General features: G+C 40.3%; 1 protein-coding gene across 1 annotated transcript; it reads right to left on the minus strand.

The window, feature by feature from the left end:
* Positions 1–1557: 1557 nt before the first annotated feature.
* On the minus strand, positions 1558–7283 carry LOC140008767 (uncharacterized). Its single transcript, XM_072053639.1, has 5 exons — positions 6870–7283; positions 5334–6776; positions 3362–5036; positions 2757–2959; positions 1558–1578 (listed from the first exon to the last, which is right to left on the minus strand). Exons 1-5 carry the CDS (start codon positions 7281–7283, stop codon positions 1558–1560), a joined length of 3756 nt encoding a protein of 1251 aa, XP_071909740.1.
* Between the last annotated feature and the right edge of the window lie 7206 nt (positions 7284–14489).

Consider the following 14489-nt stretch of genomic DNA (forward strand, 5'->3'; position numbering starts at 1 on the left):
TCATGCCAAACAGTTTACTTTGAAAATTCACCGACAGTAATACACATGGCGTAAAAATACGAAATTTCTACAGGGCGAAGATCTATGATTCTAGTTTCAAATGCCGCTGACGGCGTCTTAAACGGATTTTCCTACACCAAGGTATAACCGTTTTATCGAGACTGGTCAGGGACTTCCGAAAGTCTGGAGTTTCATTTTTCACTTATGAAAAACTCCTTTTTCTTTTCTTTTCACACCAAAAGTTTTTATTCAAACCATCGTACATTTCTTATAGGGCTCCAAAACAACATATTCCAAGCATCATTTTTCAAGAAAATTTCCAAGAACCAAGCAAATTTTTCAACTCAATTCTCGGCTATCTCAACGAAAATTCCAGCAATTGTATACTAGCGTTTTTGGTTTCAGTTTTATATGTACTAATTGGTTCTTTGCTGAACAAATTGTATATCTTAAAATTTGTATCTCTTATGAAATTCTGAGCCACCATAATCCAAGGGAAATCAAATAAATTTCCAAAAACTAATTACAATTTCCAAGGACAACTGAAATTCTGGTTCGTGCCACTTGGATATCAACAAAATTTCCAGCAGCTAAAGGTTTACAAAAATCCAAGCTTTCCTTAGTTTAAACATGGTGTTAGGAACTCAAATTCAGCAATCAAACACTTAGCTGGCTATTAAAATTTTCCATTCCAAAAATCAGATTCATTCCACAATTAAAAGCATCCAGAAAATTCAGAGCTTTTATCCAACAGCCACGGATGAACATGCATGAAAAAAAATGTTCGGTAATCATTTTATTTTTTTTCTGGCTAAAACATGCTTTAAAACTCTCAAATTCCTTATGCACGTATCAAGCTAGCATATGAATATTTCCAGCTCAGAAATCAAGTTCAAATAATATCCATAACCATCAAAATTTCCAGAAATTTTTCTGTTTGGTCCGGATGATCTTGCCTTAAGGCAGATTGCACTTTTGAATTTTTATTCCTCTGCTTTAACAACTAATTAGCTACATGCAGGGCCTAAGTACTCTTTATTAGCTATATAATTATGATTATAAGCCCAAATTACAAAAATCAAAACCAGTTTAAGCTGCACTACCCCAAGCAAGCTCACGGCAAAATTTTCTAGCCAAGACAGAATTTTCCACAGCTTTGTTTTCACCATTTGATTGCGAAATTTAACACATGCAAGACTCTAATCCTGATAATCATCCAAAATCCAGTTAGATAAACATCATTCATGCTCAGATTGTCCAAATTCAGACCCATTCAGCAACCAAAATAAAACAAGTGCATCAAGCTCACGGCAGAAACAGATTTTCTGTTTTCGTTTTGTTTTCTTGGTTAGCCGAGTTAATCATCCTCATTCCAGCCTCAAACGTCATGTTGTTAGCTAGACAAACATGGATATCAACTCAAATTATCACATTTAATTACACTAGACTGCAATACAAAATTTCCAGCTCACGGTAATTCCATTTCATCAACCAGATTTTCTAAACTCTGATTTCATCATCCGGCTATACCACAGTACATGCATGCCCATATAGGTTTCAATCTACTTCTGACAAATCCTAAAATGATCCAAAAGTTACCTCAAAAACAAGATAAGCCCTCACGCAAGAGATTCGAAATTCCTATCCTCAGCTCGCGGACAGACCAGAGAATTTTCTGCTCGCTGATTCTTTTTTTTTTTTCTTCTTGCTCTCGGTCACAGCAGGGACTCCCTCTCCTCTCGGTCGATACTAACGATGCAGTGTGGATTGGGGTGCGGCTTGTGGTTGTGGTCTGAGGTGTAGTGGTGCAGAGAAGGGAAATGGAGCTCGGTTGAGTGTATAATGTGTTTGAGTATTGAATTGGATAAGTTTCTCACTGGCCGATTGAAGAGGTAGCGTGCAAGGTTATGGAATGGTGCTGCTGATTTGAGGGTGGTAGAGTGTTGATGGAGGTGGTGTGCTGCAGTGGTGAAATGAGGGATTGGCCGGCAGGGTTGGTGGAGCTTCGGTTGGCCAGCTTGGAAGGCTGGTGATCATGGTGTCCGGGGGCTGTTTGGTTGAGCAGGGAATGGTTGTGGCCGTGAGTGGTATTTGGTGAAATGGTGAGGGTGTTTTAGTCTTTCTACTAATCCTCCAATTAGCCACTCCGGTCCTTGGTCCTAATTAAGCTCCAAAACTTGTCCCCAAAATGCTTTGAACGCCTAATAGAATTGCTAATCTTACAAGACTATGATTATTGAAAACTTAGGTTTTGAATATAATTATAGAACTTGTATTAAATTAAATCTAGAATTTTATTAATTGCCAATTAGTATTAAGCTTCCTATAATAATCTTGGTTGGTTAGTTAAACTATTAAGATCAAGTTTGACCAATTATAAAAACATCTAACATTTGTGTTAATACAAGAAGAAAATTTAATCTAGCTCTACAAGTCGTAGCTTAGATTAGCGAAATCAAGGGATTCATTACTTAGGAAATTATATAAACTTCCACGTAAACATGTTTTACGTAATTAATTGCCAACAAATCAAAGTAGTACTAGAAAATATTAAAGAGCAAATAAAATGCAATTGACACATGAAATATTATTTATATAAGCATTTTCAGGGTTCTCACATCCTCCCCTCCTTACAAGAATTTTGTCCTCAAAATTCATACTTTCTAATGAAATAAATCAGGATACTTTTTCTGCATTTCCTCTTCTAATTCCCAAGTTGCTTCCTCCAGCCCATGATTTCTCCATAACATTTTTACCAGAGGAATTTTCTTGTTCCTTAGCTCCTTCACTTCTCTTTCCAAAATCTTGACTGGTCCTTCTTCATAGCTTAACGTCTCATCCACCTCAATTCCTTCTAGTTGCAGCACATGGCTTGGGTCAGGGTAATATTTCCTAAGCATGGATACATGAAATACATCGTGAATCCTAGCCATGCTTGCAGGCAATTTCAGCTGATATGCTACATTCCCAACTTTCCTCAAAATTTCAAAAGGTCCGATATACCTTGGCTTCAGTTTGTTACCTTTCTTAGATACTACTCCGCTCTTCAAGGGTTTAACTCTTAGGAAAACCTTGTCCCCTATTTCAAACTCCAAACCTTTCCTCCTTGTGTCGGCGTAGCTCTTTTGTCTACTTTGGGCAATTTGAAGCCTTTCTCTAATAAGTTTCACCTTCTCCTGGGCTTCTTCTATCCAAGGTATGGCTGTAGGGTCTAAAATCTTCTTTTCTCCAACTTCATCCCAATGAATCGGAGATCGACACCTTCTCCCGTACAAAGCTTCATAAGGTGCCATTTGAATCGAAGCCTGATAGCTATTATTATATGCAAATTCTACCAAGGTCATATATTTACTCCATTTACCTCCAAAATCCAATATACACGATCTTAGCAGGTCCTCCAAAGTTTGGATTGTCCTTTCCGATTGCCCGTCGGTTTGGGGATGATACGCAGTACTAAATTTCAACTTGGTCCCCAAAGACTCTTGAAATTTCTGCCAAAAACGCGAGACAAACCTTGGATCTCGGTCGGACACGATACTCACTGGAATACCATGTAGTCTTAGGATCTCTTCTGTGTACAACTTGACCAATTTCCCCAATGAGAAACTCATGCTCACAGGTAGGAAATGTGCAGACTTAGTGAGCCGATCGACTATTACCCAAATTGCATCAAATCCTTTTTGACTTTTAGGCAGTCCCGTTACAAAATCCATGGTGATGTGTTCCCATTTCCATTCAGGGATTTCTAATGGTTGCAACAAACCAGAGGGCTTCTGATGCTCTGCTTTTACTTGTTGGCAAGTTAAACATTTCTGTACATACTCTGCCACGTCCTTTTTCAAACCTTCCCACCAATATAAACTCTTCACATCATGATACATCTTGGTCACTCCTGGATGTATAGTATACTTTGATCGATGTGATTCTTCCAAAATTTCTTTTCTGATCTCTTCATCTGTCGGAATCACAATACGATCTCGGAACCTCAATACACCTTCAGACCCTAATTTAAAATCTAGGATTTCTCCTTTTTGTACTTTTTCCAAATTCTTCTGAATCACAGGGTCCGATTTCTGAGCCTCCTTAATACGCTCTAGTAATGGTGATTTCAGAGATAGATTCCCAAATAATATCTTCAATTTCTCCAAGCGAGGATTCCAATTACTTATTTCTTCTAGCATGTCCCATTCTTTAACCATCAACCCCGCTATTTGGGCCTTTCTACTTAAAGCGTCAGCTACCACATTTGCTTTGCCTGGATGGTAGTTGATCGAACAATCATAATCTTCCAAAAATTCTACCCATCGCCTTTGTCTCAAGTTCAACTCCTTCTGGGAGAACAAGTACTTGAGGCTCTTATGATCTGTAAAAACCTCAAAAGTCACGCCATACAAGTAGTGTCTCCATTTCTTTAAGGCGAAAATCACTGCTGCTAACTCTAGGTCATGAGTTGGGTAGTTCTGTTCATGAGGCTTCAATCTCCTGGAAGCATAAGCAATTACTTTACCCTTTTGCATTAAAACACATCCGAGACCTTCTCCAGAGGCATCGGAGTACACGGCATAACCTTCGTCTCCATCAGGTAACACCAAAACAGGAGCGGATGTTAAACGACTCTTTAACTCCTGAAAACTTGACTCGCATTTTGGAGTCCAGATAAACTTATTTCCTTTCTTGGTTAGCTCGGTCATAGGTCCTGAAATCTTCGAAAAATCCTTGATAAATCGCCTATAATAACCTGCTAAACCCAAGAAACTTCTTATTTCAGTTGGAGTTTCTGGCCGCTTCCAATTCATAACGGCTTCAACTTTTGCCGGATCCACGGCAATTCCATCTTTGGAAACCTTATGCCCTAAAAAGGAAATCTCTTCTAACCAAAACTCGCACTTGCTGAATTTTGCATACAACTTATGCTCTCTTAGTATCTGCAATACTATCTCCAAGTGTTTAACGTGTTCCTCCTGAGTCTTGGAGTATATCAAAATATCATCTATGAAAACTACTACAAATTGGTCCAGGTATTTCTTAAAAATTCTCTGCATCAAATCCATAAATGCAGCTGGTGCATTAGTTAAACCAAAAGGCATGACTGCGAACTCAAAATGTCCATATCTTGTCCTAAAAGCAGTCTTGGGTATGTCTTCCTTCTTAATCTTCAGCTGGTAATACCCTTGCCTTAAATCCAACTTAGAGAAGACCACTGATCCTTGCAGTTGGTCGAACAAACTATCAATCAACGGTAGAGGGTATTTATTCTTAATAGTAACCTCATTTAACCCTCGGTAATCGATACATAGCCTCAAACTCCCGTCCTTTTTCTCAACAAATAGAACGGGTGCTCCCCATGGTGAGTCACTTTCCTTCACGAAACCTTTCTCCAACAGGTCTTGTAACTGGATTTTCAACTCTTTAAGCTCGGCAGGAGCCATTCGGTACGGAGTCTTAGAAATTGGAGCCGTTCCAGGCACCAAGTCGATCTTAAACTCTACCTCGCTCTCTGGTGGTAAAGTCATTAATTCTTCAGGAAAGACGTCCGGAAAATCCCGTACTACGGGTACATCCTCTAATTTTACTTGATCACTGGAAGTATTAATCAAGAAGGCTATGAAACCTTGAGCTCCTTTAGAGAACATTTTCCTTGCCCGTATTCCCGAGACCATAGCAGAAGATGCTAACCTACCTTTAACATCTAACCTCAGGGTTGCTTCTCCAGGTATACAAAATTCCACTATTTTTTCTCGGCAGTCAAGCTTAGCATGATGGTGACCTAGGAAATCCATTCCTATGATAACATCGTAACCTTTTATATCCAGACTGATCAGATCCACTAACATTTTTCGCTCTCCAACCCAGAATTCGCAATTCCTATAAGTCAAGCTAGTGATTACCTTCTTATTACCCATTGGTGTCCTAATTTCAAGATCGTAGGGTAATCTAACAGGTTGCACTTCTATTCCGGACATAAAAGATGGATTTACAAATGAATGCGTTGCACCAGGGTCAATTAACACTTTAGCTAATCTATGAAAAATTGGAAGTGTACCTTCCACAACTTCCGAGGAATCAGGTACGGGTTGATCATCTATAGCATACACTCTGGCAGGAACTGTTGGCCGGCTCCCTCCAGAAGTGTTTGGTCTAGCTTTCTGAGGAGTTCCTTCCTGCACCTTTGGACATCCTGAGATTTGGTGCTCACTACTTCCACATCTCAAGCACCTTCCTTGCTTCTTCCAGCAACTATCCATAGAATGACCAGGTTTCTTGCAATAAGCACATGTCACTTGAGGAACTATTGCTCGACCCCCTTGCGGCCGATTCCTAGGTTGTCCTCTTCCAATTGGTCCCCCTCTAGCTCCAATATTTCGTCCTCCTGCATTCCTGGCCCCGTTTCCTCTTGCTTGGGCGTCTCGTGGTGCTCCAGAACTATTCACTCCACTAGTTCCTCGGCCCACTTTGGCCGGTGGAGCATTTCCAAAAGTCGGCTCCCGACTACTGCTAGGAGCAAATCTTTTCTTGGACTGAAAAGACTTCACTTGAGCTCTGGCTACTTCAACTCGCTGCGCTCTTTCAACAGCCTCAGCGAAGGTATCTATCCTTACAACAGCTAAACTTTCCTGTAGTTCCACATTCAAACCCTGCACAAACCTCCGAACACGCCTTTGCTCAGTGGCTATCAGCTCAGGTGCAAAGCGTGACAGCTTTGTGAACTGGACTTCATATTCGGCGACACTCATCGCCCCTTGTTTGCATCTAATGAAATCATCCTCTCTCTTCTCCTGAATGAGAGGTGGAAGGAATTTGGCATTGAACTCCCTTGTGAAGTTCGCCCAAGTCCTTGGCGTATGGTTAGTCTCCCACGTAATCCTTACTAGATTCCACCAGGAGCGAGCAGCTCCCTCAAACTGGAAGGTAGCAAAAGTCACTTTTCGCTCCTCGGTATAGTTCAAGGCAGCGAAAATCTCAGTGATTCTCTCCCACCAGCCTTCGGCTATTTCTGGTTCGGGTTCCCCATAGAATTTGGGAGGTCCAAATTTCAGAAACCTTTCCAGTGCCCGATCATCGGAGTCAACTGGGCCTCCTGGTTGATGCACTGGTTCAGTGGTTTGGCGCTCAGTCAATCGCTCGAGAACTTCAGTAATACGGTCAATTGCGGTGGCCACCCGGTTTCCGGCCACACCTTCCTGCCCTTGGTCTTGATCGACCTCGGTTTCCCTATCACCACCCGCTTCCGGGTGTTGTCTAGTGGGTCTTCCCCGGCTCCTTCCAATCACTTGGCGATCCATATTCTAAATATGCCTATTTCGGAAGGATAGGTCAATTAGGCAAAAGTATTATTTATTTATGATTATTACCATTCTTTTTGGTAAATAAAATCAATATGGAACTAGAGAAAAGATAACTAAAATGCTTAACATATAATTCCACAGAGAAGTCATACAAATAACAAGTTGGGACGTTTCCAAAAGTAAGGCACATCGACTAACACAAATACATACAGATAATCCCTTATACAAAAATTAGGGATATTGTGCCTCAAAGGTAAGTCATCCACCTAGACAAAACTTGATGACTTAACTAATGTCCCTTGCCTAACCTTCTATATCTAGTGTAACCAGGTGAGTCCTAATCTAACCCTGAGCAGGGCTATCAGGAGCAATGTCCTCCTCCGGATCCTCCTCCGGGTCCTCCTCTGGGTCCTCCTCCGGATCCTCCTCTATCCCTGCCTGCTCACCACCCTGAATAAAGCTAGTGGCCTCATCCATCATCATCGCAGCATCAGCCCTGATGCCTGCGCTCCTATCACGCATCCGCTCTGCTAATCGAGTCGCCCTAGCCTTTTGCCGCTCTATCTCCAGGCGGGCAGCCTCCAGTAGATGATGCTCAGCAGTGAGCCTAACCTCTAAATCAGCTATGCGGTCAAACTGAGTATCCACCATTATACCCAGCTCCTCTACGTCCTGGATCAGGATGGAGTTAGCGTCCCTCAAGTGGTGGCGCTCATCGTCTAAGGATAACACTAGCTCATTGGGATACGCGTACATGGCTCGGCACTGGCACCTAGGGTGCCTGTCAGCAGGTGAGTAACGTATATGAGCTCCTCCACCTCGAGGCCTGTAAGAGATGGATCTAAGCGGCTCCGCATGTCCATTAGCCGCACTACCCCCGTTAGCATGTCCGTTTCCATTTTCCATACCTACAAAATGATCAAAACTTAAAGGTTAGAACTTAAATAGCTAATTGGATCGGATATCACTTAACGTATAACTAAGGTCTCCATTCTTATTTCTAGAGAGGATTAGGGTTTCTAACACATCTATTAAGTCTCTTGAATAGCTTTTCTAACCTAGGCTCTAATACCACCTGTGGCAGTTCTCAGGGTCACATCACGGGGTACCTATCAGCTTGCCACCCGCACGCGGGCATCCCCTACGGAGAGTTTCGCTTCGTGACTCTTCCCGAACGAGAGGCTCGGGGCTTTTCCAGACGAAGGACTTAAAGTCCCAACTGTCGGCATATGACTCTGATACCACCTGTGGCGACCCCACTTCCCCCTGAGGCGAACCAAAGGGTTGGCGGGCCGTCTGCCCAGCTCTCGCCAGGACTCACGCACGCACACTAACCCAAATCCTATCGAAGAATAGCCTAACTATTACAATGTCGCTTCCTTTCAAAATAAGTCAACATCTATCACATTAACTTCAGAGACAACAAGGAACTTAAAATCGCCAATCTATGGCCCTTAGACATCACACGCTCTAGAACCAAGGAATAAGGTCGTTCATATCTAGATACATCAATCCATAATTCACAAACACAAATATATTATCCAACCTCCGAAATAGGGTTTACACACTTTCCAGCTTCAAGCGGCAATCCAAAAACAAAAGTACAGAATTCAAGTTAAAACACAATACAAGCCTACACAATAGCCATGATATTCGTTACATCCCATACGAGAAGAAAAGAAACATGAATAAGTCTCAGCGCTTTCAGTCTCCAGAACCTGTTAAGGAAAACAAATACGTGGGGTGAGCTAAAGCTCAGTGGTGCCCCAAAACATGCAATCACATAATTCAAACAGCGGTTAATAATTTAAATCAAATCGAAACAGTCAGGAAAGCGTGTAACAACACAAGGTAGGATACAAGGGCTCTCAGGAGCCATTTTCCACGCTTGATCAGATACCATCGTAGTTGACCCTCCGTCAACTTTCCCTACTTAATTTCCATGTAGATACACTTATTTTAATCCTAACCCGTCACCGTTCATACCTCTGCTTTGGGCCCAAACTTCATCTACCGACGCAGTATACTCGAGATATACCCGTAATAAATTTGTCGAGGGATTCCCCCAACGACGTTTTGGTAGTTGGATTCAGATGTCGAGGGATTCACCCAACGACGCAACTACAGATTCAGATGTTATGGTAGTTGGATTCAGATGTCGAGGGATTCACCCAGCGACGCAACTACAGATTCAGATGTTATGGTAGTTGGATTCAGATGTCGAGGGATTCACCCAGCGACGCAACTACAGATTCAGATGTTATGGTAGTTGGATTCAGATGTCGAGGGATTCACCCAACGACGCAACTACATTTAGATTCACAGATTCATTAGAAAATGTTTCACACATGTCACCACTCGAACGGCTAGTGCGATAAAGTACACACTACTCACTTCGATGGATCAAAATCATTTATTGCATTTTGACAATTATCACATAGCGAATTGATAAAGCGCTTAACCACATAACATAGAACAAGCAGGGACACTCACCAAGAGTGAAGTTCAGATATTGGATTGAGGATCGAGTTCCGCGTCCTCGTAAAATCCTAGAATATCAGAATTTAAGCCATAAGTCTTCTATTGGAACTTTTGGCTTGCACATGTAGAGTTTTCTAGCATATTGCTAGTTTACTTTTTCTCAAAATATTTTACTTGGAATTGAGCTTGTGAGAACCGTACAATATTTCTTATAATATTCCTGGAATACTTTCCCTCGAAGAAAATACTATTATTATTTTCTTAAAATAAGTCGGCAAGCTATTTAATATCGAGGCTAAGAGTATACCTTGAGAAAAAGTTCCTTTGAGTGGCGGTGCTTGCAAAATTTATTGCTAATGCTTCAGGATAAGGTTTCTTATACAATTGTTGCTAAAGCTGCTTGTTAAAAGGAAATAAGGTCTTTCTTGCCGAGCGAGTTTTCTATGCATATAGCTAAGGTGATCACGACTCACCTTTTAAACTTTTCCTTAGTTACAACTAGCCTTAGGCGATTTATAAAGAAGGAAGGAATTTGAAACAAAACTAAGGTTTTGAGTCTGGGGAAATCATTTTCCCAAATTAATAAGGCTAGTCTAGCTTAAGGGGTAAAAGTCATGTTGCCCAAGTTTCTAAGGCAAAAATAGTAGATACTATGTTTAGTAGTACGATGCTAGATCTGTACCGTTCAAAACTTGAAGCAAAATATTTTTCATTTACTTAGTCAAGCGTTTACTTGGAGTCACAAGGTCGGTACAATTTCTCACATTTTCGATTCCAATCCAAAATCACATTTTCTCAATATTGCACAATTTGAATTTAAACAGTAATAACACTAGAGCTCTTCAATTCTTAGCCCTGTGTTCCAACAAATTTATATCTAAGCATAAACAGGAAAATTTACCAAGGCTGCGTGAATACTTAGCACTTGGTAATCAGTACTTATATCAACTCACAGTTTCACAAAATAGTAGCACAGATTTCTAAACAATTTCAGAAATTCAGTTATCCATTCAGGGTGGGAGTTCATAGAGCCCACCATCAGCCAATTTCCAATAACTCAACCATTAACTCAAAAGTGGGAATTCATAGAGCCCACTGTCCACAATTTCAACCATTAGCTTTTCAGGCATTGAAATACGAGTAGAAATTGTTTCACTGGCCAGGCTTAAACATACGTTTAGCAAATACCTTCTTTCATCTAACTCTTTGAGAATTTCATGAACGCAATAGAGTCAAACCACAATTCAGTCAAGAGTTGGAACCACTAGTAATATAAAGTCTCAATCCGAATTCAAGTTGAGATTTAAAATGAAACAGGTCATTCATGCCAAACAGTTTACTTTGAAAATTCACCGACAGTAATACACATGGCGTAAAAATACGAAATTTCTACAGGGCGAAGATCTATGATTCTAGTTTCAAATGCCGCTGACGGCGTCTTAAACGGATTTTCCTACACCAAGGTATAACCGTTTTATCGAGACTGGTCAGGGACTTCCGAAAGTCTGGAGTTTCATTTTTCACTTATGAAAAACTCCTTTTTCTTTTCTTTTCACACCAAAAGTTTTTATTCAAACCATCGTACATTTCTTATAGGGCTCCAAAACAACATATTCCAAGCATCATTTTTCAAGAAAATTTCCAAGAACCAAGCAAATTTTTCAACTCAATTCTCGGCTATCTCAACGAAAATTCCAGCAATTGTATACTAGCGTTTTTGGTTTCAGTTTTATATGTACTAATTGGTTCTTTGCTGAACAAATTGTATATCTTAAAATTTGTATCTCTTATGAAATTCTGAGCCACCATAATCCAAGGGAAATCAAATAAATTTCCAAAAACTAATTACAATTTCCAAGGACAACTGAAATTCTGGTTCGTGCCACTTGGATATCAACAAAATTTCCAGCAGCTAAAGGTTTACAAAAATCCAAGCTTTCCTTAGTTTAAACATGGTGTTAGGAACTCAAATTCAGCAATCAAACACTTAGCTGGCTATTAAAATTTTCCATTCCAAAAATCAGATTCATTCCACAATTAAAAGCATCCAGAAAATTCAGAGCTTTTATCCAACAGCCACGGATGAACATGCATGAAAAAAAATGTTCGGTAATCATTTTATTTTTTTCTGGCTAAAACATGCTTTAAAACTCTCAAATTCCTTATGCACGTATCAAGCTAGCATATGAATATTTCCAGCTCAGAAATCAAGTTCAAATAATATCCATAACCATCAAAATTTCCAGAAATTTTTCTGTTTGGTCCGGATGATCTTGCCTTAAGGCAGATTGCACTTTTGAATTTTTATTCCTCTGCTTTAACAACTAATTAGCTACATGCAGGGCCTAAGTACTCTTTATTAGCTATATAATTATGATTATAAGCCCAAATTACAAAAATCAAAACCAGTTTAAGCTGCACTACCCCAAGCAAGCTCACGGCAAAATTTTCTAGCCAAGACAGAATTTTCCACAGCTTTGTTTTCACCATTTGATTGCGAAATTTAACACATGCAAGACTCTAATCCTGATAATCATCCAAAATCCAGTTAGATAAACATCATTCATGCTCAGATTGTCCAAATTCAGACCCATTCAGCAACCAAAATAAAACAAGTGCATCAAGCTCACGGCAGAAACAGATTTTCTGTTTTCGTTTTGTTTTCTTGGTTAGCCGAGTTAATCATCCTCATTCCAGCCTCAAACGTCATGTTGTTAGCTAGACAAACATGGATATCAACTCAAATTATCACATTTAATTACACTAGACTGCAATACAAAATTTCCAGCTCACGGTAATTCCATTTCATCAAACAGATTTTCTAAACTCTGATTTCATCATCCGGCTATACCACAGTACATGCATGCCCATATAGGTTTCAATCTACTTCTGACAAATCCTAAAATGATCCAAAAGTTACCTCAAAAACAAGATAAGCCCTCACGCAAGAGATTTGAAATTCCTATCCTCAGCTCGCGGACAGACCAGAGAATTTTCTGCTCGCTGATTCTTTTTTTTTTTTCTTCTTGCTCTCGGTCACAGCAGGGACTCCCTCTCCTCTCGGTCGATACTAACGATGCAGTGTGGATTGGGGTGCGGCTTGTGGTTGTGGTCTGAGGTGTAGTGGTGCAGAGAAGGGAAATGGAGCTCGATTGAGTGTATAATGTGTTTGAGTATTGAATTGGATAAGTTTCTCACTGGCCGATTGAAGAGGTAGCGTGCAAGGTTATGGAATGGTGCTGCTGATTTGAGGGTGGTAGAGTGTTGATGGAGGTGGTGTGCTGCAGTGGTGAAATGAGGGATTGGCCGGCAGGGTTGGTGGAGCTTCGGTTGCCAGCTTGGAAGGCTGGTGATCATGGTGTCCGGGGGCTGTTTGGTTGAGCAGGGAATGGTTGTGGCCGTGAGTGGTATTTGGTGAAATGGTGAGGGTGTTTTAGTCTTTCTACTAATCCTCCAATTAGCCACTCCGGTCCTTGGTCCTAATTAAGCTCCAAAACTTGTCCCCAAAATGCTTTGAATGCTTAATTGAATCGCTAATCTTTCAAGACTATGATTATAGAAAACTTAGGTTTTGAATATAGTTATAGAACTTGTATTAAATTAAATCTAGAAATTTATTAATTGCCAATTAGTATTAAGCTTCCTATAATAATGTTGGTTGGTTAGTTAAACTATTAAGATCAAGTTTGACCAATTATAAAAACATCTAACATTTGTGTTAATACAAGAAGAAAATTTAATCTAGCTCTACAAGTCGTAGCTTAGATTAGCGAAATCAAGGGATTCATTACTTAGGAAATTATATAAACTTCCACGTAAACATGTTTTACGTAATTAATTGCCAACAAATCAAAGTAGTACTAGAAAATATTAAAGAGCAAATAAAATGCAATTGACACATGAAATATTATTTATATAAGCATTTTCAGGGTTCTCACAAAACGAGCTCAAGAGCCAAGAGAGGAAAGAGAAACAACAGCTGCACAAGAGCAAGGAATGAGGGTTGAAGCCGAAGACCAAATGGCAACAGTAATGAAACAAATGACAGATATCTTGGCAAGACTGGTGGATCAACAAGGCCAAATGACCGTGAATCAACCCCGGAACCCTGAAATCGGAGAAGATAAGGCTCTTGAGAGGTTTCAGAAATTTACTCCTCCGAAATTCCTTGAAGGATCTGATCCGGATATAGCCGAACAATGGTTAGAGGCCATGATTAATATTTTCACCGTCTTGAACTACACCAAGCAAAGACAAGTAAACTTTGCGGTGTTCCAATTTGAAGGATCGGCCCGAGCGTGGTGGAACGTTATTAAAGCAAAATGGGAAAGAGAACAGACCATATGGACATGGACGAATTTCATAAGGGAATTTAACGAGAAATACCTCCCTCCTTTAGTTCAAGAGAGGAGAGAGGAAGAGTTTATTGGACTATGCCAGGGAACGTTAAGTGTGGCCGAATATGAAACGAAATTTACGAAACTATCCAAGTTTGCTTCTGAATTGGTGGCCACAGAACGGCGAAGAGTAAGACGGTTTATACAAGGATTAAATTTGGAACTCCAAGAAGCATTAGCGACAGTACAAGTGAATACATTTACGGAGGCCCTTGAGAAAGCTCAAAGAATCGAGACTGCAAAGGCACAGATAAAAGCTTCCCAGACCCAGAAAAGGAGTGCATCGAGTAGTGTAGTGGAGGAATTAAGTGAAGCGAGAGTCCCT

This window comes from Coffea arabica, chromosome 6c, assembly GCF_036785885.1.
Source record: "Coffea arabica cultivar ET-39 chromosome 6c, Coffea Arabica ET-39 HiFi, whole genome shotgun sequence".
Lineage (NCBI taxonomy): Eukaryota > Viridiplantae > Streptophyta > Magnoliopsida > Gentianales > Rubiaceae > Coffea > Coffea arabica.

Bases quoted from the DNA above. Each gene is read 5' to 3' on its own strand.
- LOC140008767 (XM_072053639.1), bottom strand. From the start codon at position 7,283: ATGGATCGCCAAGTGATTGGAAGGAGCCGGGGAAGACCCACTAGACAA. The intron at 6,777-6,869 runs GTAAGGATTACG...CCTCTCATTCAG, and splicing joins CTCGCTCCTGGTGGAATCTA to GAGAAGAGAGAGGATGATTT. The intron at 1,579-2,756 runs GTAAAAATGTTA...GGATCATTTTAG, and splicing joins GGAACAAGAAAATTCCTCTG to GATTTGTCAGAAGTAGATTG.